At 36.5% G+C, this 25,052-nt stretch overlaps 4 protein-coding genes across 10 annotated transcripts; 1 reads left to right on the forward strand and 3 right to left on the reverse strand.

Moving 5' to 3' along the window:
- Positions 1-201: 201 nt before the first annotated feature.
- Positions 202-3,216, reverse strand: Spt-i (serine palmitoyltransferase subunit I). The gene is made up of 2 exons (XM_071708232.1): positions 2,088-3,216; positions 202-1,027 (listed from the first exon to the last, which is right to left on the reverse strand). Exons 1-2 carry the CDS (start codon positions 2,989-2,991, stop codon positions 501-503), a joined length of 1,431 nt encoding a protein of 476 aa, XP_071564333.1. The 5' UTR covers positions 2,992-3,216; the 3' UTR covers positions 202-500.
- A 2,765-nt stretch (positions 3,217-5,981) lies between these two features.
- On the forward strand, positions 5,982-25,047 carry Capt (adenylyl cyclase-associated protein 1). Of its 7 annotated transcripts, none has more exons than XM_071708250.1 (9): positions 11,247-13,235; positions 13,991-14,203; positions 15,794-16,118; positions 16,208-16,492; positions 16,569-16,813; positions 16,910-17,085; positions 17,203-17,406; positions 23,578-23,721; positions 23,809-25,047. In XM_071708250.1, the coding sequence occupies exons 1-9, from the start codon at positions 12,290-12,292 to the stop codon at positions 23,890-23,892; spliced, it is 2,622 nt and encodes an 873-aa protein (XP_071564351.1). In that variant the 5' UTR covers positions 11,247-12,289; the 3' UTR covers positions 23,893-25,047. The 7 variants fall into 7 exon arrangements, with proteins under 7 accessions (XP_071564357.1, XP_071564355.1, XP_071564351.1 ...); XM_071708252.1 differs by lacking the exons at positions 11,247-13,235; positions 13,991-14,203 and adding exons at positions 14,505-14,902; positions 15,573-15,667; XM_071708256.1 differs by lacking the exons at positions 11,247-13,235; positions 13,991-14,203 and adding an exon at positions 5,982-6,194.
- On the reverse strand, positions 17,800-21,524 carry LOC139773658 (uncharacterized). The gene has a single exon (XM_071708248.1). The coding sequence runs from the start codon at positions 21,478-21,480 to the stop codon at positions 17,800-17,802; it is 3,681 nt and encodes a 1,226-aa protein (XP_071564349.1). The 5' UTR covers positions 21,481-21,524.
- Positions 22,345-23,330, reverse strand: LOC139773685 (uncharacterized). The gene is made up of 4 exons (XM_071708314.1): positions 23,315-23,330; positions 23,061-23,194; positions 22,628-22,908; positions 22,345-22,540 (listed from the first exon to the last, which is right to left on the reverse strand). Exons 1-4 carry the CDS (start codon positions 23,328-23,330, stop codon positions 22,345-22,347), a joined length of 627 nt encoding a protein of 208 aa, XP_071564415.1.
- Positions 25,048-25,052: the final 5 nt, after the last annotated feature.

Here is a 25,052-nt window from a genome sequence, read left to right on the forward strand (position 1 = left end):
TGGCAGTTGCATTATATACACTTTTTTGATTATGAGCCGTATTCAGCGAATTTTTCTAAATTATTCGATCAATAGAAAAATTTAGAAAATTTTATTTTACAATACTCGAGTATTTATTCAATATTCGGTTAAAAATATTAATTTGTATTGTATCATACGCAAAATTTTGTAATCATTTTTCTATGGAAGTATTAAGAGATAAACCTGTAACTGAAGTATATTTTCAGAACTAAAGTACAATTTAATTCGCTAATACATTTTCTCTATCAAACATGTTCTTTATAATCGCAATTCTCGTATCATCCATTTTCTTTAATAACAAGTATGTTCACTTTGTACAAGAAAAAAATTTACTTGGACTAATTAATACGTATGTTGATGCATACATATGTTGATGCATACGTATGTTGATGCGCAAAGTAGGAACATAAATATGTATAAATATTAGATATACCTATTCCTAATATACGAGAATAAAATCTTTAAATATACTACCTCTTTTAAGATTCATTAATTTCACTCATAAACGATAAAATTTCTTCTGTACATGTTTTCAAAGTATTTAGCACAAACTTAATATCATTGTTATCCAGACTAGCAGATATACAAAGTCTAAGACTAGGCCTAGGTAAAATTCTTTCCGTTTCCAGATAGGCAGGTAGTATGATCGCCAAGTTATTTTCTATACATTTGTTAGAAATTGCAGATAGTAATTTCTCCTCGGTGGCACGGTCTTTCTGTTCTTTCAAATATACATGCTTTAAAGGCGATTCTGCGAAACTAGAGCACACCAACATCGGGATTTCTTTGAGACCGTTGTGAATCAATAAGGTGTTATTTTTCAAAGATTGAAATACTTGTAAATTATTTTCAATCATATCTAAAGAAGTGATAGCAGCAGATGCCAGGAGAGGTGGTTGAGACGCCGAGAAACAGTAGCCAAGCCCAGATAAACGTTGATGATCGATGATAAAGGTTGTTCCCACACAAAAGCCTCCAATAGTTCCCATAGAGTATTCTAAAGATCCTAAAGAATATGTAGATATATATTACCATATACATTTTCATATATTAACAAAAAATATCTAGCTTAGAGATGTGCGAACTATTCGAATTCGAATTTCTATGATTCGAATCCAAACTATTCAAAAATTTCGAATCTAGATGGTTCGAATACGAATCATATACAGGGTGATGCCTTACCCTGTATATGATTACCACTATTATTGATTATAACTATTACCACCTCAAATATATTCGAATCTATAAGGCCCAGAGAAAAATTAGTGTAACCAAAATTGTACGGTACAAAGGGGGCTATCATATAGCGATAATAATTTTTGTCCAAGTGGAGGCGCTTCGGAGATATCAAGGTCATCTTCATTTTTTAAAATTAATCCAGTACATTTTTTTTCCATGTCTTCGAGCTCAAGGAGAATAATCGATTGTGATTGGTCTATTTTCTTATGGCCTTACGATTATGACTAAAACTTTGTTACGTGCAATGGCCTTAACAGAAAATACGAAATTTCTCTGATTGGTTACGCGATACGCGTTACGCGGAAAATATCAGTTTGTAAGTGACCCTGTAGTAAGGTCGAAACGCTTTGCACGTTATTTATTTCAATTTGTAATACAGTCTTAGTACGTTGTACACCTGCCTTGTATTACGTTTACGCGAGCGTTACTTCTGTAGTAACTTACGATAATTCCTTCGCGTAAACGGGATTTTGTAGTAACTTACGATAATTTACTCCGCGTAAACGAGTAAATTATCGTAAGTTACTACAGAAGTAATGCTCGCGTAAACGTAGTATTGGTTCGTTAACTACTTTTTTAATTTTTTGAACTCTGGTCTTTTATTATTTTAATAATTATATTGTTAATTAAAAATTATATTTCAACAATTCGAAATTATTTGATTCGCTTCAATTCGAATGAAACTTTGTCGATTCGATTTGATTCAAATTTGAAAAAGGAAACAAAATTTGATTCGATTCGACTTGACATAACAAATCCTTGATTCGCACATCTCTACTGGCTTTAATTTCTTTTTAGTTATTATATTAGTATTTATTAATTTTTACCTATTATCATGTCTACTTCACTTCTGGGAATGTTGAAATATTCGGTAACGCCTCTTCCGTGTAGACCGATGGTACCAAACGATATCGACTCATCAATAAAGATTCTCAATTTGTACTGTCTGCAAAGATTCAGTAATTCAGGTAGAGGACAAATGTTTCCTGTATTCATATAAATACCCTCTACGATCAGAAAGCGTCTAATTTTCGCAGCCTTTTTAGGACGTCGTTTGTCCGCTTCCTCTTGTTTCATCAGGAGATTATGTAGATCTTGAACATCATTATGTTTAAAATATTGGATATTTCCTCGAGACGCGTCCAATCCTTTCTGCACAGCGAAATTTACTCGCTCATCCACGAATATCAAGTCGGTACGTTTACAATAAGCTGGGATTACGGTCGATATAGTAGCGAACCCATAGGAATATGTTATAGCGTTTTCCGTGCCCATGAAACTGGCAATACGTTCTTCTAGCTCCAGATGCACGTCGACAGTTCCATAGAAACCTCTTGGTCCACAAGATCCAACGCCGTATTTCTTGATAGCCGCCTCGGCGCTGTCTATTAGCTCCGTATTGTCACTTAGGCCCAAGTAATTATGCGTACCCAAGTTGAGACAATCCCTGCCATTGACCGTCATCCGCTTCCCGATTCTAGAAGTGATGTGTTTGGGACTCAGCGAAGGATGGTTCGCTGGCGATTCTGGCACGAGGGACTCCGGCCGCCACTCCGCCAGTTTACGCTCCACCAACTCCTTCGAGGGTACCGAATCCTGGCCGCCGCTTCGTCTCTTGGAAATAAACCACACTATCCAAAGCACCAAGATCGCTTCTAGCAGAGTGTGGTAATGCGGCAAGGTGTCCCGCAGGATCTCCACCGATTCGACAAACAGGAGTTTCGTGCTCATTTTTTTTTACTAGTCCGAGCAGAGAGATATATAGAGAACGCAGGCACTTATCGTATGACAAAATATCAATTAACTAGAATCATATCTACATCTCTTACGAAATGAAAACATGCGACGAAAGGCTGATAACGATAAGCCGAATTATCAAGCCTCACGGGCCACGGGCCTCACCCTTGGCAGCCTTCGCGCCAAGCGTCAATGACCCAATGAGGTTAAATTAAATCTATGAGTAGTTGGAGCTTTTAAGGTCTTTCTACATAGAGGTCGTAAGTCGTAAGTCGTAAGAATTGGCCAATCACAGTTCATTATTCTTCGACCGCAAGGAGAATAATGGACTGTGATTGGTCAATTCTTACGATTACTTACTTACGACCTCTATGTAGAAAGACCTTTAGATTTTAGATGGTTATATAAGTGCGAATATATTAAGCGAATTTGTATATTAATGCACTTATTAAGGTAAGCGCACAAAGAAACGAACCAATCAAGTGTCTAGAACGTAGCAACATGACATCTGTTCTTTTTACCTGAACTTCTTGCACGGTTCATCTTTCCTCTTTCTCTTTTCACATTGGAGAGAAAAGGAGAAAAGATGAACTGTGCAAGAAGTTCAATTAAATAGAATAGACCTGTGATACTCTTTGCATCAGATATATGATTGGCATGCATTTCTCGGTGGGTATGAATACATGATTATTTAAATAGTTTGAATATTGAATATTTATAATAAATATTCATAATAAATATTCAGTAATTTTGTAAAAAAAAAAAAAGGTTAAAAAAACTTTTATGACAGAATCATTATTTTTGCGAATTAAACGAAATATGATAAAAATACGGTGTGTATATATACATACATATATATATATATATATGTGACATTCCACGTCAAGTGGCCCCTCCCTCTGTCCAAAAATTGAAGCGACTTTAAATATTGAGTTTGGGCTTAAAATGTTCGTATAAGCGAGGGCTTTCGAAATTTGAGTGGCCTTTTTGACAAACTCCATAACCCCATGACCCCATAAGCAAAATAACCCAAAAACCTGATGAAGTGATCTTACAAAATATGATTTATACGACTTGTCTTATCTCAATAATCGCTTTAATTAAGCTGTTTGCCCCTAAAACCCTCATAAACTATTAACCCCATGACCCCTTGATCTTATAACCCTCAAAACCCCATAACCCCATAACCATATAGCCCCATAAGCTTCTAAACCCCTATAATCGAAACCATCGCACTTTGATTATTTATCTTTCTATACCTCCGTAATCCTGTAATCCCATAACTCCTTGACCCTAAAACACCAAAACCCCATAACCCCATAACCCCATTCTAGAATATGCCCAATTACAAATTTGAATACGCATCATGTCTTACCTGCACAATGTCACGACTCATTCCAAAAACTGCATTACCATGTCGTCAGTATCCAAAAACTCCATAAAAATCATAACTTAATGAGTCTGACCTTGTAATCCATTCAAAATTAGTGTTTTCTCAAAATTTGTACTGGTTTTAGCGTTACCCATCCTGACCACGTGGAGGTACCAGTCATCCCAGTACAAATTTTGAGAAAACACTAATTTTGAATGGATTACAAGGTCAGACTCATTAAGTTATGATTTTTATGGAGTTTTTGGATACTGACGACATGGTAATGCAGTTTTTGGAATAAGTCGTGAAATTGTGCAGGTAAGACATGATGCGTATTCAAATTTGTAATTGGGCATATTCTAGAATGGGGTTATGGGGTTATGGGATTACAGGATTACGGAGGTATAGAAAGATAATCAAAGTGCGATGGTTTCGATTATAGGGGTTTAGAAGCTTATGGGGCTATATATATGGTTATGGGGTTATGGGGTTTTGAGGGTTATAAGATCAAGGGGTCATGGGGTTAATAGTTTATGAGGGTTTTAGGGCCAAACAGCTTAATTAAAGCGATTATTGAGATGAGACAAGTCGTATAAATCATATTGTAAGATCACTTTATCAGGTTTTTGGGTTATTTTGCTTATGGGGTCATGGGGTTATGGAGTTTGTCAAAAAGGCCACTCAAATTTCGAAAGCCCTCACTTATACGAACATTTTAAGCCCAAACTCAATATTTAAAGTCGCTTCAATTTTTGGACAGAGGGAGGGGCCACTTGACGTGGAATGTCACATATATATATATATATATATGTATATTATGCACCCGCGCGAATAAGGAGCGGCAGATTATTTTATTTATTATAATTATTAAAAAGCCAAAATCTCCGGCTCTTTAGCGCATATCATAAATTCATAGATGAGAAATAATCTAAAAGACAGAATAATACTTTTACGAGGTGAAATATATATATAGAGTTACGTATATGTACATGTGTTTGTGCACCGCGAGGATAAATAAAAGGAACAATCGAACAATGGGTCGATTGTGTATCTTGAAACGAGGTGAAAATTACAAAAGTGAGGAAATTCACTAGAGTATCTACGATTTTATTTGTCGAAATCTAGTAAATCTGTTCACTTTTATAATTTTCACCTCGTTTTAAAATACGCATAATCCGATCTCTAAATTATCATCTTTATTTATTACAATTATTAGAAATTAAATTGCAAAATTAATTTCTTTATCGGATATCGATCGTAGCTTTGTAAGAAATAAGCTTAAAAAAGTATTATTGACAATTAAGTATTCATTGCAATTGAAGTGTTGATGAAAAACTGACTTGCTGTCGTCTTTTATTCTTGCTAATGCTGTTTTCACACCTCCAATGGCACAGCGCACGGTTCATCTAGTAGAAGAAAGACCTACCCAACAAATCCAGACAAACTTTTAGCTAGGACTGTACCGAGAGATACACTGTCACTCGAAAGTTTTCTCTCTCTCTCTCTCTCGGCTGACCAGTGACAACCTGCCAGTGCTCTTTTCAGTATTTTATCAAAATTTTGATAACGCACGTCGCGCACCTCGATCGTGAACAGACCTGAAGACAGGTCCGCGCGCGTGCAATCGGCGATTTTAAGCCGCTGTTGCCGAGTCGAGCGGCGGAAAACAGGACTTCCGGTATCCGGCAAACGCCCCAACCGAGCGGCCCCCCAGTCTACCTGTCAGCATTGTCGGGCTCGCAGCAATTTCTGCGTACGATAGATCGCTCCCTCGCCGTTTTCGTCGATTCTATCGAGGGGGAACTGTCAGGACCTTCGCCGAATGGTGAGTGAGCAGAGTGAGCACATTTAGACGACGATCGTCGTCGCGTTGCGACGGTGTGCGGCTTCCCCCCCTTTTCGAAAAATTCTACTCCGTTTATTTTACCCCTCCGACGAGGGGCTGCGCTAAGCGCGACTGTGTAAAACCGATTGTGCGAAATGATATTCGTGTATAAATAAACGTGTACGTAGAAAATGCCTGGGTTTAGTTTTCGGCCGGCATCGCTCGGGGAAATCGTACAAATAAGTTTGGTTATCTCGCCGTCGCATTCCGGCGAGCGTTGCCCGCCTGAGTCATGCACTCCACTTGATGTTTAAAATACCGGTGATGTATACATTCGCCTGAAGTCGCGCCGTGCTAAGGTTTGTCGAGGAACAAAGCACCGATCAGGACTGACAGACACCTGTCATCTCTTGAAAACTGGAGAAACTCTTCGATTCCATTGAGGTTTCGCGCGTCTGTCGCGCGAGCATCTAAACCCGATAACCTCAAGTGGTTTTATATATACAGGGTGACTCTGGCCAAACTTCGAGTAACATTTGCAGTATTTCGGTGACGCAAGTGGAATCGTTAGTCTTTTGTTCGATACGTAAAAAAAAGGAAGATTAGATTAAGGGCGACGAATTATATGTAGCTAGAAATTGTGTCGGTCGAATTTATCATTGAATAAGTTAATCGATATCTCACATCTGTTAAGCTTATTCGTGAGATTTGCCACGATACGTTCCTGCAGTGGTTTGGTTTATCAGAGCGAGGAGATTAATAGCGAATTCGGTTTGCACTGGTGCACACAGAAGAGTGCCGTACATTCAGTTATCTGAGCGTGAAAGTCTGATAAAAGTATCTTAATTACACCGTATACCTGATGTTAAATACGCGAGCCAAGCATTAAATCTGAGTGCGTTCACTGAGTACGAACGATTCGGAGTGAGTAGTGTGAGTAAATTAGAACGAATAAGGTTTGTATGAAGTACACGTCGAGTGATATGTGGTGTCTTGTTGTTAACACTTTGTTAACACTTGTGCTTGAAATTTTAGAGCACGTACAGGGTCTTCAACAAATAAACCTTACACTTTTGAATTACTATATTTATGCTTCTGCACTACATATATATGAATGATTTTGGTGTTGAACAATTCCTAACAGCTGGGAATTTAATTCTACATAAAAACATATTTAATATGAGATCCATTAGCAGCCAGCACCATGTCCGAAACGGAAACTGCTTATCACTTCTTCGAGCGCTGCGTGGGAATCCCCTCTACAACGGCTTGAATGTTGGTTTTCAAATTCTTAATTGTGCGAAGATTATTCTGATCGACGTGATCCTTCAGACATCGTCATAAATGAAAATCACAGGGATTTAAATCCAGCGAATAGGGAGGTCAGATCCATGAAATTATATTCTGATTAAACATTACTCTGTATTGAATGTGATTATTCCCATATTGAATACGTTTTTATATAACATCAAACTCCCAGCTGTCAAGAATTGTTCAACACCAAAGTCATCAATTAATGTATGTAATGTACGAATGTAATATAACTATTATACATATATGTAAATAGGAAAAAAGGCTGTAAGGGTCGGACGCAGCTCTTGGTGCGTAGTATCAGTATCACTGATTTATTACTCAAGTTTTACATCCATCCGTACGTTTCAGCTCCAATTTGAGCCATCTTCAGCGGTATAATATTAAAAAATAAATTAAAAAATTCTCCGTTCCAACGTGGTGAGTTTCCTGATTGGAGATTTCAAGAAACGAAATTGAAAACCAGGGAGTAAGATATAAGGAGACCGATCTCCGTACTATGAAAGTGGTCAATTTTTGGGCGAAAGTTGGTGGCGCTGGTGTTCCAAAAACGGTACCCTCGCTGCTGGTGACAGGCGGCTGAACAAAATTACGCGATGCGTAAGGTTGGAATTTTACTACATTGAAGTACACTGAGAAAAAAATCAATTACATGTGCTATCAAATGTGCTATCAATTACATGTGCTGAAAAAAATCAATTACGGGGTGCCAAAAACATAAGTAGTTAATTCAATTGTATTATTATTAGACCCAAATATCCGGATTATTAAACCAATAACTTAATTATTATTATTAGATCCAATTATAAAAAAAATAATTTAATTATTGATTTAATAAATCCAGATATTGGATCTAATAATAATACAATTGAATAAACTACTTATGTGTTTGGCACCCCGTGATAGCACTTTAATTGAAGCAACAGATTTTTTTTCTCAGTGTATAAGAAAAGTGAGTTATAATTGAGAAAGTGAGTTATAATAGTGAATTTTAATGAATTATTATGGCTATGTTCAATAGAACAAAAATAGATTTGTAAATAACATTATTAATCGAAACTACGAAATACTGTGCTGTGGTATAATAATAATCATGTAATAATTCTAGGTAGGCTAATTCTTGATAGGCTTAGGTTTTTCATTCCTAATTTTTTGTACTTTGTTCTTTGCGAACGATAGCCAGTTTTGCACCCCGGCACAAAACAAGACATTTCAATACTTTTCACTTTCAATAATTTATACGAATTATACGAATATTACGTAAATCTGATCGGTCTTATGGCTGATGGCAGAGAACGAGGAATGAAACGTAAACGTTTCGACGCACTAAAAAAATTTTTATATAAAAACATCTAAATATATATACACTGAGAAAAAAAAATCGTAGATTCAAAGAAATATTATTTGATTCAACTAAATGCAGCGGTCACGGGCTGTCAAGCTAACATTTGTTAATTCAACAAATATTATATAAAATAAAATAAAATATTTCTTGATATTACTCACGTATATTTGATTTAAATATATTAATATTTACATTAAACAAATCACACCAACTAAACGAGTTTAGTCAAATTAACAACATTTTTTTCTCAGTGTAATCATATAATATTATATAATATATTATATAAAATATGTCTATACATATATGTCCATACTATGTTTCTTTTTCTTTTGTATAATCTCTGTTCGTATGTACAAGACAAATAATAAGAAAAAGAATTAGAAAATAATTAAAAGGATAATTTTTGCATTTTTTTTCAAAAAAATAGTCTGTGCAAATGTGAAAAATTTGTTCATATATAATCATATATAATCATATTTTATATACATTATTACATTTATATATGATTATATATGATTATATATAGGCAAAAAATAGACAATGCAAAAATTATTCTTTTAATTATTTTCTAATTCTTTTTCTTATTATTTTTCTTGTACATACAAACAGAGATTATACAAGAGAAAAAAAAAACTTATATGGACATATTTTATATAATATTTTATATAATATTATATAATTATATATATTTAAATATTGTTTTATATAAAAAATTTTTTACCGTGACGTGTCGGCACGTACTGTCGTCGCCAAAGTTGACACTTGAACATTGAAACGGATCGTCATGTGACCCACCAATGATGGAACACAAACGCTGCGAGTGGTAACATTTAACACTCAACTTTCGCCCAAAATCAGGCCAGGTTTTTGCGGGTAGCCAAGTATGGAGATCGGTCTCCTTATATCTTACTCCCTGTTGAAAACATAATAAGACTAAAAGATCCATATCTGTAAAAATAATTTCATTGTTACAAAAGGTATTTATTAAAAACAAAAAATCCAAGGTAACTCATCAAGTAGTCTAGATATATATGTATATATGTATAATATACATTGTATATATTAATGTAATATAGTAATATAGTAATTCAAAAGTGTTGCGTCTTTTTGTGAAAACCCTGTATATTTTGCTGCTTTTCACATAACATGCTATTAACGGAGTTATAATACTTTTCGTAGATTGTGATCTCACAGATAGATATATTTGTCACTAGAGTTATGAAAGACATAATTGTGAAGTAAACCTAAATCGATCATTATTTAGTATTCTAGTGTTTATAGTGCTACCTTTGTCCTAAATACTATTTGATTCCATACGCCTTTTCGATGCGTATCGTACCAGCTGGATATGCCAGATTGTTTACTATCGTATTAAGCTAGCTAATTTAGTACGAATATAATACTTGATACGCGTATCAAACGGTGTAAACTAGGCCTATCTTGAACGGCTATGTTCACCGCTATGTTCAACGTATATCCCGTCGAATAATTGTTTAAAATGTATGTTAGGCGTTCCACATCAAGATGTATTTTTGTTGCAATATATTTAAACGATTCTGTAGCAGCAACAGTTATGATAAATTTATAGCGGCATTGCAATCTTTAGGGTGGAATAATGCGCAGGCGAGGAAATTTGTTATAAGATATCATTTACATAGTCTATTATCATATTCGTTTTTCTTTTTTAATTCATCGAGCCATAAAATGGGCGCTGGTTCGAGTGGTTCGTTAGGACAATTTCGACCAAAATTCAAACTTATTGATATTTCATGATATTTCAGTCAACTTATCGGGAAATACACATTTCGTTATCACGGATAGAACTATTAACTTTATTTGTTTAACACATCGGAAAAGAACGATTAGATTAAGGACGATGAATCGTACGATCGGAAATTTTGTTGTAAGCACTTGTATACCGATTGAATTAATTACCGATTAATTAAACTTTTTTAATCAAACCTTTTTAATCAAACTTTGAAAGTTACTTTTAAATGTTAGTTCAATATTAAATATAAGAAGAGAAATTACGAATTAATCGATTAGCGTCGAGGTACGATCAATCGTGAAAAATCGTTCTTTCTTAAATAATCGATTATTTGAATTTATTTTTTCAACATCGCTTACTTGTTAAGCGTAGATAAAGTTATTATTCTTTTGACGTAATATGGAAGAGAAGATTAGATTAATTAAGACTAACTGGAGATCGAAATTTTATCATTTGGGTTAATCTCGTTAATTGGAGTCAAAGGCGTCCCGAAAGCACACAATGTTGCGACTCGCCTCCGAGTAGCGGCAGCACAAGGGACGCGGCCCGGAGGCGCGAAGAAAGGAGTGGCGAAGCGGCGGGGCGGAGGCGGAACGACGAACGACGCACCGCGCCGGTCGAAACTGGGGAACGTCAAATCCGGGCGGGCGTCCAGGACGTTATCTCTCCAGCCGCCGCCTCTCCGCTCGCGCTGCCTTCGTTATCGTCACCGTCTTCCTCCGCCGTTCCGTCGACCTTTTTCGAAAAGAAAACAACTGGCCGTTTCTCTTCCTTCCGCGATATCCATCGACGCAACAAATTCGGAAATTCTCAAGTTTAGGCTTAGCCCGGCTATCGGATTAGGCGAGTGCGGATGCGCTTTTGCATTCTGTTATCCTGTGGCTGTGCCTTTGGACACACACTCCACTTTGGAATCCGCCTCTGTCCCTCCGACTTGCTGCTGCGAAAGAAGGCTCCAAGACTCTCGCAGCGTGTATATTTGTTTCGCTAAGAGAGCGTGACAATATAATTCGGCCGATAATTAAGTTCGATTTTCCGATTTCTCGTTGTCCTTGAAAAATTGTGCACCTCCGGAGAACACATTCGGAATTTTTCAGTGTGGCTGGAGAGGAGCAAGGATTTGGGAGCTGTGTTCTATCGCGATGCGCAATTGTTCGAGCGCGGTTTTCGATCGCCTTTTGAGTCCTCGCTAGAGAAGGCACTATTGCGGCGCCGTGAAAAAGGACGAGCCTGTTGTTGAACCTGAGACGCAGCTTTGGGTTACCAGCGTCAATTACAGTTGACCTGTTATGTTTACCATCGACCGTATCGAAGATTTAAGCGGATCGTTTAATCCGCGCGAGGCGGCGCCGGCGGCTACGAAGTAACGAACGAAGCGCAAATCAAATATTCGTGACTAGGCGCGGGTGAAGTTGTTGACCTTATCACGTTCCATACTTGAAAATATTTGTTAAATTTCTGCCTGTTAAGTCTATTAAGAAGCTTATAGTTTTGTCGTTGAGCCGAATGGAATTTTCTAACATTAATTTATAAGAGATTTTACGGATCGAAGAGAAAGAGAGATTATAACTCTCGGAGGTGATATCGTCGTACGCTGGCATACATACTCAGGAAAGGCAGCAAGGATAGCGAGGGATACGCGGAGTGCGAGGTGGATGATACACAGGAACGATGTTCAAGTGCTGCGTGTGTAACAGCGCGTCGAAGAAGGCGAACGCCGAGAGATCGAAAGCGGAAGATGACACGCCGGTCGGGTCGCCCAGGCTGACCGCGGTTTCCGCCAAGGTGGACGATGAGATTAAATCCGCGACGAAGGTGGAAAAGGTAAACGGCAATGTGCAAAAGTCAGAGAAGACGTCCTTGCTAGAGGATGCTTCATTAGAAAATAAGGATGCCTTGTTAGAGGATAAGAATGCCTCGCTAGAAGACAAGAAAACCGCGGTGGAAGATAAAAATGCTTCGTTAGAGGACAAGAATGCCTCGTTAGAAAATGAGAATGTCTCGTTAAAGGATAAAGATGCCTCGCTGGAGGATAAGAATGCCTCGTCAGAGAATAAGAATGTCTTGTTACAGGATAAAGATGCCTCGCTAGAGGATAAGGATGCTTCGCTAGGAGATAAAGATGCCTCAGTAGAGGATAAGAATGCCTCGCTAGAGGATAAAGATGCCTCAGTAGAGGATAAGAATGCCTCGCCAGAGGATAAAGATGCCTCGCTAGAGGATAAGAATGCCTCGCTAGAGGAGAAGGACACGTTGCTAGATTTCACTCTGGTACGCGCCGATTCCGCGATGAGTCCGTGCGAGATTCCGCAGAATGGAAACGTCGACGTTGAGGAGAGCTCGAGTTCGACTTCGACAAAGGAAACGGTCGAGGAGGCCGGCGAGGAAACCGGCGACCGAATCGTTGACGATAAGGATAGCAATTTCGACGTCGTCGCCGAAGATTGGACGGTGTCGACGGAGGTCGTCCCTATTGGTGCGGTTGGTCCCGTCAAAATGAATCTTTACGACGCATCGGGATATATAGAAAGGACGATCGATGACGGACCGGAGGACGAAGGCGATGACTCGGTATTCGAAGCTGAAAACGAGATGATCGCCAAGAAGGCGCCACCAGGTACATTAGGATCCCGCGATTCTTCGCCACTCTGTGTGCCGCAGATCACCGACTAGCCACACGCTACATATGGGTCTGCTTACATCATTAATATCGGGATATTAATTTTAATAACTTTACATTTCGACATCTGACATTTTATACTTTTAATTTCACACTGATAAAAATTTGAACTTTCCGGGATGATACATGAATTGATCGAATAACGAACTTGTTTGTTATAGATTTGTTTGTTATTACTGCCTGAACGGTTTTTCCATCTTTATTTTCAGTTATTTCACGAAATAAACACGCATCGTTACATTCTCAAAATAACATTTGTCCTATTTGAACAATATTGGTCAATATTTGAACAAGAGAATTATTAATTTTATCCATATGAGAGAGATTCTTTTTTCAATTTATTCAAATATCTCTTTTAAGTTTAAATAAAACATTTGTTCTATACATTTATGTTATATAATATACATATATACATTTAATTACATTTTGTGTTTTCGTAATTTAAATTACTGATTGCATTTCTCCTTGCGTGTTAATATTCCGATATTTAGCAGAAAGAACATCGATTTGTACCAATATCCGCGGGTGATCTGACACTTACCATTTTATCAATTATACATATATATGGGACTATTAACTTTAATAAACTTGATGGGCGGGGCAGAGCGGGCCACGTGTGGCCGTAAGACTCTTCAAGAATAGAATGCCTCTTGGAGAATAAAAGCGCGACTGTTGTGTTGTCGTTTCCGCAGTTTCCTCGATTCCACGTTCGTCGTCGGAGGAAGACGACGGCGAGTATGTCTCGGGTGGATGCAGCGGTATGCAGGAACCGCCGGCGACGCCCGTCGCCCGCGACGAGTTAGCTTTAAGACGGCACAGATTCTTCTCCGATCTGTTGCAAGCTGCGCAGAATTCGACGGAGCACCGAGTGAGATTCGACCCGCTAGGACCGATGGTGCACCCCGGTTAGGACCCGCTTGAGAATTTCCAGCGACTTGTTATTCTTTCATGCGTTGTTAGTTCTGGAGCTTAGAGCTAGCCCAACTCTGCCTTGCGAGGCTCGCCGTAGTTCGCAATCCACCCTCGTCTATACTAGCTTAGGACAGTTTATTTTGTACCACCATTCATGGAAAACTTTATAAGTTGTAGGTGCAATGCCGTTATATGTACAAGATAGGCAAGCACTATTGAATAAGCATGAAATATATATAAGTAAACGAAGGATTTTGATTTCCGGCTTCGATCACTCGCGTGCGATATTTTTGTTATATGTTTTGTTACAAAAAAGGAGAAAGGTAAAAGCAAAAATTAATCTATTCATCCACGATATATGCAATACGATTGCAACTGTGGTAACAATTTATACGTCAATTTACACGTAATATTACATATCTTTAGATATGACGGCTGAATCTCTGTGCGTTATGAGTAATATCATTGCGATTATGTTACATTATGAATCATTTGCCGAGCGTATTTATGTGGATAAGACTATATAACTCCACGATGTTGGCGGATTCTCTAATAATAGTCTGGAGTATTCTCGCGTCGGACGGAAAGTCATCTCATTTGAGGTGTCTTTCAGTTTCTTGCCAATTTTCGGAAAGTCTAGTAGCCGTATCGCCGTTTATAATAGGATAATTGCAATATTCTTCAAAACCTAGGTAACATTTTGACGAAAAAAATAATAATAAAAATAAAACAAAATGTATATATAGATTGCCTTAAAAGGAAGAACGTGATTGGCATAACTTTTATGCGAACTTCATTAACGAGATATTTTTTGGATTAGGAAATTGTACGTATTAAGTTTTTACAACGCATTGTAAAACAAAGCTTAACTGGTTTTATATTTTCTTAAGAGAACCCTTTAAGGATAAATTTTATAATCGAAATCATTTATGTGGAAAGAAAAGAATTATCGTCTTGATTGGCTTTCTCTTTTGTCTGACAATCAAATTCCATCGAAAATGTCAAGTTTATTGTAAAGACGAAACTTCGCGGTATGAATTTAAGTATCAAGCAGATCGATTTATCTTTACTTAAAAAATTATGCTTTCTTAGTTCGAAAATATGTCTCGTAAACGCAATTATCGATAATGATAGCGACTGTCGTTTGTTTAATTAGGACTTAATTGTAATCAAGTACTATATGTGTTTTTATCATTACAATTTTGAAAGTCACGGTCGCGTTTTTCCTTAGACTGTATATATGCATGTGTGTATATGTTTAATATATATAATTTTATTAATATATACACACTTATGTACTTAACGCGATATAATTAATAATATGTACTAACGTTACTATTTATAAACGTGTTCTATATTTAGCGTTCCAAGTACTCGGAGAAGCATTCCAAGTGTCTGAGTTTTCCGGGTGTTTCCGAGCGTGTCTCCCGTGGGATAAAGTTTACATTTCTCTTTATGTTTGTTGTCTGTTTATCAGTTTTATATTATTATGATTTTCAAGCGCGAGTGAACGAATAATCTTTTTCCTTATTGTTACAGTCTATATGCGAACGTTTACAAGTTTTTAAATAAAATAATTACAGGTTGTGAGAGTTCTGATAAAGAAGAGCATCTAGAAGAGTTGGTGAACCGATTGGAAAACGTAACGAGACGACTCGAAAACTTTGCAGTTCAGACACAAGACACTGCTGTACAAACGAGCACACCTTCCCCGAAGAGATCTACGTCGTCAGGAAGTAGTTTATCTCTGTCATTGAAGCAGGAAACTATTCCGAATCCACCTACAAACATGTCTGTCGCCGGATATGAGGATCTTTTGGCTGGGCCAGTTAAAGAGTACCTGCAATTAAGTCAAAAAATCGGCGGCGATGTAGCTGTTCACAGCAAGCTTGTGGAAAAGGCTTTTCAGTAAGTAACATTTTAACTTTACGTTGAGATCGAACAAGTAGATGCACATATGTCGAACAAGATATTAAAAATATTCTAATTAATTTCAGGATTCAGCTTCAGTTTATAAAAATGGCGGCGAGTCGTCCCGCACCGACGAATCAATCTGAACAAGTATCTTTATTCACGCCTATGTCCGTACAGATACAACAGATACAAGAATTTCGCGAGAAGAATCGTGGATCTCAATTCTTTAATCACTTATCAGCAATTAGTGAAAGTATCCCAGCCTTGGGATGGGTCGCCGTGTCTCCTACGCCAGCTCCCTATGTAAAGGAAATGAATGACGCCGGTCAATTTTACACTAATCGTGTATTGAAAGATTGGAAAGAAAAGTAAGTTCTTCTAGAAGTTTATTCTTATTTTTTGTAATTTATTCGAAAGCGAAGCTACAGCTGTTTCTATTTATAGAAACAAAATACACATAGACTGGTGTAAAGCGTGGGTGCAAACATTGACTGACTTGCAACAGTACGTTCGTCAACATCATACGACGGGTTTAGTATGGGGAAAGACTGCCGCACCTGGGGGTATACCTGCGGGTATACCACCCCCTCCACCACCCTCGATGCCGATTGGAGATATCGCACCGATGGTGAATGACGACAGAAGCGCCCTTTTCGCCCAGATTAATCAAGGAGAAGATATCACGAAAAGTGAATACACTTATTTATTATAAATTTTTTCTCTACGCAACTCTTGTAATCTCTGTGTCAGGACATTATACGCAATATCCGACATTTGTATTGTAGGTTTGAAGAAAGTTACCTCAGATATGCAAACGCATAAAAATCCCGCTTTAAGATCCGGACCCGCACCGTTTAAAGCACCGACAGTCAACGCGGCACCGACGAAAACTGTGTTGCCGGCGAACGCGCCTATTGACAAGCCACCTGTATTTACTAGAGATGGCAAAAAATGGCTCATGGTACGATATTTCGTAAAGAAAATAAGATAAAAATATTTAATATGCATATTTTACTATATATGTATATTACATTATTATGTGTATTATTATATATTAAAAATATGCTATTTTTCACAGGAGTATCACAAGGGTGAAAATTTAGTAATCGATGACGTAGAGATGAATAACGTGGTTTATGTGTTTCGGTGCCAAGATAGCACACTTACTATCAAAGGCAAAATAAATTCCATCGTCATGGATTCCTGTCGTAAATCGTCCGTTGTGTTCGATTCCCTGGTGTCCAGTATCGAATTCGTAAATTGTCAAAGCGTACAAATGCAGGTATGTATATGAATACAATAGTTCCTTTTATTATTAGTGTGCATGCGTATCAGGCCACTTATGTTTTCATTAATTAAGATTAATATTAGATATAGAAATCACATTGATATGTAAAAGATAGATAACATTGCCAGATGCTGATATAATAGATTCTTTTTTTTTAATTATTACGAGAAATCGTTTTTCTTTTCGACACTGTTCTTAATTTTAGGATATCTTATAGATAATTTAATTTTCTAAAAGACCTTTTTATACTATAGATATATAATTCAGTACATACAAGTGTAAAAGAAAATTTATTTAGAAAAAATGCACTCTTATATAAAAGAATCCGATAAATAAAAATATTAAAAATATTTACATAGATAAGACAAGTTATACGTCTCAGTTCATTCATTGTAAAGCAGACATTGATGTACATGTATCTGTAATGGAAGGTTTCGCCGTAACTTCTTTTTCTGTTTTTTCAACAGTAATAGTCCATAATTTATTTTTATGTATTAGCAAATCTGTCGTGGGACTGATATTCTTCGTTAGAATAAATAGATCCGCCGGATATTTCTTTCGTAGGCTGTCATTTGCCATGATAGAAATAACAACTACCTCTTTAGAAGCAATCTTTTCTATACGTTGTATTATGCTTGTATCTGATTTATTGCCATATGTATCTTTCTTATCTGAATGGTCTTTATCGATTGTCAGGGATTCTACATTTTGATCAGTAGACAAAATTGCCGAACTTTTCTTTGATATATTTCTGTATGTCACATTCTCAGGTTTCTCCAATTTTTTATTGAAAATGTCCCTTTCTGTGTTTAATTTAGTTAAATTCGGCACAGTCTCTACATGCAAATGCTTGTTCATTGAGACATTGTCACTTCGCGCAATTTCCTTGTCTGTCGTGTGATCTCTCGTACAAGTCTTTTCTCCCCATAACATAGTCAACGGACCTCTCACAGGACTTCTTGCCTGCGCTTGACGTTTTATTCGGTGGGACGATTCTAAGCGATTCTTTAAGATCGGTATGCAAGATTTAGTGGATACCCTTTGTGGCGATATAATAGACTTTGATTGAGTTGCGAGTCGCAACTTATTTTTTATACATTTGTTTTTGTCATTGTGTAATTTTGTATAGGGCTGATGTGATGTACTGCTGATGTATTTCACAGCATTATGGCGCATCAAAAATGGATATGATTTTTTGGGATATAAGGTGACTTTCAAATCTTTATTTCCACTAGTTATTAAAGATATGTCGCTCTTGGCTTTAATTTGCTGGAATGGTTTTGTCAAAAAATGATCTATTCGGGGCGACAAATGTGCGATATCCACAGAAATTTCATCATTTTTTGTTTCATTGTGTTTTAAATTATTTAATGAAGTATTGTCGGCATTGAATGTTTTATTTTCTTTATCCAATGAAAAAGGTAGAAAAGAAGTTCCGGGATCAAAGATGAAATCGTCTTCTTTTAAAGGAGATGCTATTATCGAATTATCATGTCTTGATTTATCAAGAATAAGATTTGAGTCAATAAGTATCGTCAAATTAGAATATTCGTTATCTGATGATAATTGGCTTGGCATTGCTACATTTGCATCTGGACATTCATCTACGGATATTTGTCGTTCAATAACGTTGTGTTTTTTTTCTTTCTGAACGTCCGACTTTACATGCAAATGTTTCATGTTTGACGTAGATTTGGACGATACGTTATCCATTTTCATGTCACTTATCGTCTCCTCGTCGGTGAAATACGAATTACTATGGGAGATCGAATTGCAATTAGATTTTGTTAGGTACTCCTCGCGTGCTACGTGAATAACTTTCGCATCGGCGTTTGCAACATCGAGCGGAAAAAATATTGTTGATGGCTTACTTTCGGCGATTTGTTTCTGCTTTCTACGTTTATGGAAATCCGTATTCACGTCAACTGTTCCCTTATCTATTTCATCATTTTCTGTATTTGGTACAATATGTTCTTCAGAACGAGGCGTGATCGAATCTATTATTCTGTGTGTATATTTTGAATCATTTCTGCAAGAATATGTTAGGAAAGTTGGAAGAGACAGATCATCTTCTTCCCTTTCTAATTCTGCAGGTACTTCTGATTTTCGCGTATTCTTCTTGTTAGAGAATTTATTCTTAATAGGACTAATAAGCGCGAACATTCCTGGGTTTCTCTTTAAGTATACGTCGGAAGAGCATCTTAAGACATCATCCGTTTCCTGTTTATGTTCCTGTATGTAATTCGGCCATACATGTGTTAAAAAATCTGATGATTTTTTTGAAGAATTATTAAATTGGTCGGTGCTGCTGCAGCTGGACGGGGCAGTCGATCGATTATGTATCACTAAATGACTCGCTTCATCTGAAAATTGAAAAATATCGCTTTTGCCTTGACAATGAAGCGCTCTGCGTGCTTTGAAGATTGCTGTATTTTGGCTTTGAAGAAAAGTGTCCATATAATCTCTGATATTTTTAACGCGTTCCAATATGAGATCTTCGAGTTTTGACATTGTCGGCGAACGTTTATCGATTACATTATCAATATTGGAGGCTGCATTTTCCCTTAAATTTTCTCGTAAATTCACACGAGTCTGAATATTCCGTAGGACAGCTTTCGTTTGCATCGGTCTCTCATTCATATCGATTTCATCTTGGTTTTTCATATTGACTGGTATCGCTATCGAGATTACTTTTTCATAAACCGGAAGCGTCAGTGCAACATTATTCTCAGTCTCAGCATTATTATGAACCGCGAGATCAGTGATGCTAAAATATTCCGAAGACGTTTCGGGAATATAATCTTCGCTCTCCGTATCTCGTTCGTCCTCACGATGCGCGAATGTATTTACCTTTTTCAAAGATTGAGGAAGTACGTCGCGTCGTTGTTTCATTTCCAGACAAATGTAACGTTGATTAAGTTTATCATGAGAATCACTGATAACTGGCGCTTCCTCTTTGATGTCTATTATCATTGAAGGAAAATTATTGTTTGACACCGGCGGAAATTCATCTGCGATGTCGTCCTGTTTTACATCACTCATTGGATACGTCTTTCTCGATTGTGTCAGTAAGGCGTTTTTGAAATGCAACGCCTCTTGAAGCAACAATGCCGTCGATTTGTCTTCCCCGCTATTGTTCGAGATTTTATTTTGACTGCTTTTTTGAGATATTGTTACATTATCTTGGTATTGCTCTTTGTCAATTGCATCGCTGAATTTTTCAGTAGCGAATCTCTTCTTTAACGACGCCTTATTTTGAGTTTGAATATTTTTATTTTCAGGTGATAAGATATAGAATATTCTTTCTGATATTGCCTCGGATATGCTATCTCGGGTATTAAATAGAGTATCTGTTTTTATTGCATCTTTGTTAGCTTCGGGATTTGCTTCTAATTCGTGTACTGCGATCTGCGATTCTAATTCGTTACCGTGATCTAAAGTGTTCTGTTCGCACTCGCTTCTCTTATATTCATTTATATTCATCTTCTTATATTCATCTTCCGGTGTCTGTAATATCGCGTTGCAGGAACGTAAATGCGGTTCGGTTGTCACAAAGGCTGGAAGATTGCTTCTATCTGATATCTGCACATTATGCCGACTAAATCCTTTGGAAAAAGTATTTCGCAATGTAACATCTTCACCAGAATGTTGATACGTTTTTGACGTACGTGATGAATATTCGGTTAAGGAAGATAAGCTCTCTTCTGAACGATTTAGCTCGAAATATTTGTTCGAAATATCCACGACTGGGTATGTTATAAGTGAGTTCGTTTCATCGACCCGATGTGCTGATTCCTGTCTTTCTGGGGACCGACTCGTGTCTTGATACGTTTGCAGCACGTTGTGCAAACTCTGAAGTTTCCTTCTGACCTCGTGCAAAGTTTCTTGAGAAGGTTGCGCATTGTGTGTCGGTCGCATTATTGGAACAACTGGGATGAGTTCTCTCGAGGGTGAACGGTTATTAGTCTTCAAAACTACAGCGTTATTAGATGCGTTCACTTTACTTGGACAATACGTATCTTCGGTATCTTTTACTGTGTTGTCTTTTATCCGCTCCACGCATTTCATCTCGTTTATTTCCTCTCTTTTTGCTGCTACTGGAGCGCCATAGGATGTCTCTCTTTTTTCCATCGTAGACAAGGATGTCTAGAATATGATGAATGTATAATTACCATGTAATTTTATTTACTGAGCTGATTTAAAAACGGCGATTAATAAGCTTACTTGTGTCGCTGCGTGCGTAGCTTTTAAAGAAGATACTTTATTCATTTCTGATGAACGATTCGACGAACGCAAACGTTTATCGTTATATTGCAATTCCTTGAGAAATGATTTACATTTATAGACGGTATCTGTGAATTCCTGGCATGGATTGTATTTAGCATTCGTCGCATATGCACCGTTCTGTGTTAACGGAGGAATCATTCTTGAAGATCGATGCTTAATCACGTTCGGATTCAACGGTAAAAGCTGCACGTTTCGTCGTTGCAACGTGAAATCTTTGCTTCTAGAGAGATCATTTTCCTTCGTACTCACATTTTGCGAGTACATACCTGGTCTCCATGAATATATGCTAACGAAATAAGCTAAATTCAGTGATTGCGCTGTTTCAAAGGTTTTGCGCTTTCTCTGAATTTTTATTATTTACACATTACAGATTGAGACAAAATAATAATTGATATGATATATTAAATTAAATATGATTTTTTACTCTTAGATGAAAAGCATTCCCGAGCAAAAATATTAATAGGTTTTTTATTAATATTTTTGCTTAAAAAAAAAAGAATTGGATAAAATCGGAAACCATCATCGAGAGAAAGTGCAAAATATTTCTGAAATATCTCTAAGGCTATTTCGCTTATCTATAAAAGATGCATTAATGTTATTAACATTATATGAATAGAAAAAATTAATGTAAGATCAAATGTATTTCTAATTTTTGTACTTCACAGATTGGTCACTAGTAGATTTTAAAGATTCAATGCTGCTGCAGGCTGTTGATAATTCACTACGTTTGATATGTTGTGAAGCACGTTCTTGCTTTGCGTCAAAACGATTCGTTAGTTTTGTTTTGGATGAATGACGCGCGTTCGAACAAGGAGCACATATATTGCTCTCTGATGAAGGACTGAAACAAAGCATTGTTGTGAACATAAATATATTAAAATCTACAATATTATAAAAGTTCGTTAACTATTTAAGCTTCTATATGTACTTCAGCAGCACGTGCTTTAGCCAATTTTTTCGGTCACCCGGGTTGGATAAAGTCAGTCTGATCTTCCGCAACTTTGGATTCAAATTACAGATTTGATGTGGTAATGGCCACGTTCCATATTGCATTTTATACGTTAAAACATTGATTTTCAATTCCAGATCCTGAATTTTATATCCGACTTTATTTAGTATTCGTTTATTAAGCACAGCATTCTTCGTGTGCATACTTTTGCAACATTTTATACGGATAAGCATCGTGGAAGCGATGGCTATCGCTAAAACCTTCAAATATTAAGGAGTGAAGTACTTTTGTGAAAACTAAACACAAAAATAACTTGTAGGTTTCAAATATTTATTCTGTAATATAAATCTTTAACAAAATTTTTAAAAGCAATTAGTAATAATGCGTGGAATATGTGTATAATTGCGCGTACCCATATAATTCCTTCTTTTGCTAAGTAATCAACGACATCAGACACGACCTCGTTCCATAAATAATTTGCTACCGCGATTATACATTCCTTCCAATTTGTCTCACATGTTACCGCCACAGTTTCGAAATTTCCACCTGAAACACATTTCCATTCGTTCGAATTTGGAAAATAAACAGATCTTTTCGACGTACACTATTTGTGTCTAATCTAGCATCACAGCGTTAAAAATATAAAAAAGAAACAAATTTTCTTACCAACTTTCCACGGCATTTTTATATACGAAGTGTTTGTTGAAGTGATATTTTAATACAGATGAAATTGTGCGTGTGAAATTCGAAGAACTGTCAGGCTCCTGTCTCTTTCACTACCGATACATGTTTGCAAGCAAGATTGAGCACTTATGCACTGGCAATTGTTATCGAAATGCACTCTGAATACATACAAATATCTGCGAAGGTTGTACCGATATGAATTTTAGCCTGTGATAATCGTATCTTCCTCATATATTTTTTTACAGGTTCTTGGAAAGGTACCTACAATTTCCATTGACAAAACGGACGGTTGTCAAATGTATTTAAGTGCGGAATCCTTGGCTGTTGAACTCATCACCAGTAAATCTAGTGAAATGAATGTCATGGTGCCCAAAGCCAATGGAGATTATGTAAGTTGTCCTTCGATAAATTCTCATTGTCAGATCAATTCGCGATCTTGCAATTTTTACAGTTCTAGTGAATATATTACATTGCAGAGCGAATATCCGGTACCGGAGCAATTTAAGACTACCATTAGCAAGAACGGTCTTAGTACTATGGCCGTCGACTCCCTTGGTTAAAAGCATGAGGAATTTATTTGTATGCGTAGCCTACGCTATCTTCTTAACAATATAATTAAAGGTATGATTGTCAAAGATATTATCAATTTATTAATATTATTATTATTTATTATCTTCTGCGAATAATGTGCGGAGTTAAAGAAAATAATAGATTCAGTACTGTATATCTCGCTTATGTGTAATGGATTGGCTTCAATCATATATTATATATCACTATGTTCCTGAACGTGTAATAAGTTGTACACATCAGAACGAGATTGCATTTGGTAATTAGCGGTAATAACGTATTCATTAAAATCATTTGAGAAATTTTATCCCATTTGAGGATCCTTAAATTGTCAAAATGTCAGGCAAACATGAATTACATTGAATCATTGAATAGGATATCTTGAATCAAGATAATCAACTTTTGCAAAAGATCAAACTCTAATGATTGTAATATATTTAGCGGAGTTTTTGTGGATTATTGCGGAATTTTTTTTCTGTGGATAGGTATTTGTATATTTTAAGGTCGAAAGTAAGATGACATAACGATGATGTTAAACATAGTATGGACAAAAGTTTTATCGTCTTCGAGTCGCTCTTTTATACATTTACACCAGTTTTTATCATACAAGAAGTTTTGCTCAAACCTGTCGTTGCACGAACTTCCTGGTACACCGAATGGAATGAACATTGTACATGTACTATACTAGGCCTCTGAGCATTACTCCTAAATGGTGTCGGATGCCATCATCACTAGTTCGATATGCTTTGCCTCTAAACTTATTCTGTCGAGTTCAGTATTATATGATATTTATAAATGAGATATCAAGTGATCGAGAACTGGAATAGAAGTCTAACAGTGTGACATTTAACGAGAGTACGCTAATACTAATATTACTTAAGTAAAATCACTTAAGTAAAGTATTAAATGATGACATTTGTAATGAACAACAGCGACGTCATAAGTATTGTTTGTTTGTCCGTATCGCACAATTTGTAATAAATACATAATTACTTGATCTATATTTAATCTAATAACAGTATTGTGAAATTATTTACAAAAGTTTTTATTTAAACGTCAATATGTACGATATGTTTACTGTTTCTTGTGGATATAATTTTTGGTGATGAATCTGACTAATAAAGCTAATAAAGTGAAGTTGTATATCATTCGT

This window comes from Temnothorax nylanderi, unplaced genomic scaffold (assembly GCF_030848795.1).
Source record: "Temnothorax nylanderi isolate EJ_2023f unplaced genomic scaffold, tnyl_v1.0 TNYL_tig0065_pilon, whole genome shotgun sequence".
Taxonomy (NCBI): domain Eukaryota; kingdom Metazoa; phylum Arthropoda; class Insecta; order Hymenoptera; family Formicidae; genus Temnothorax; species Temnothorax nylanderi.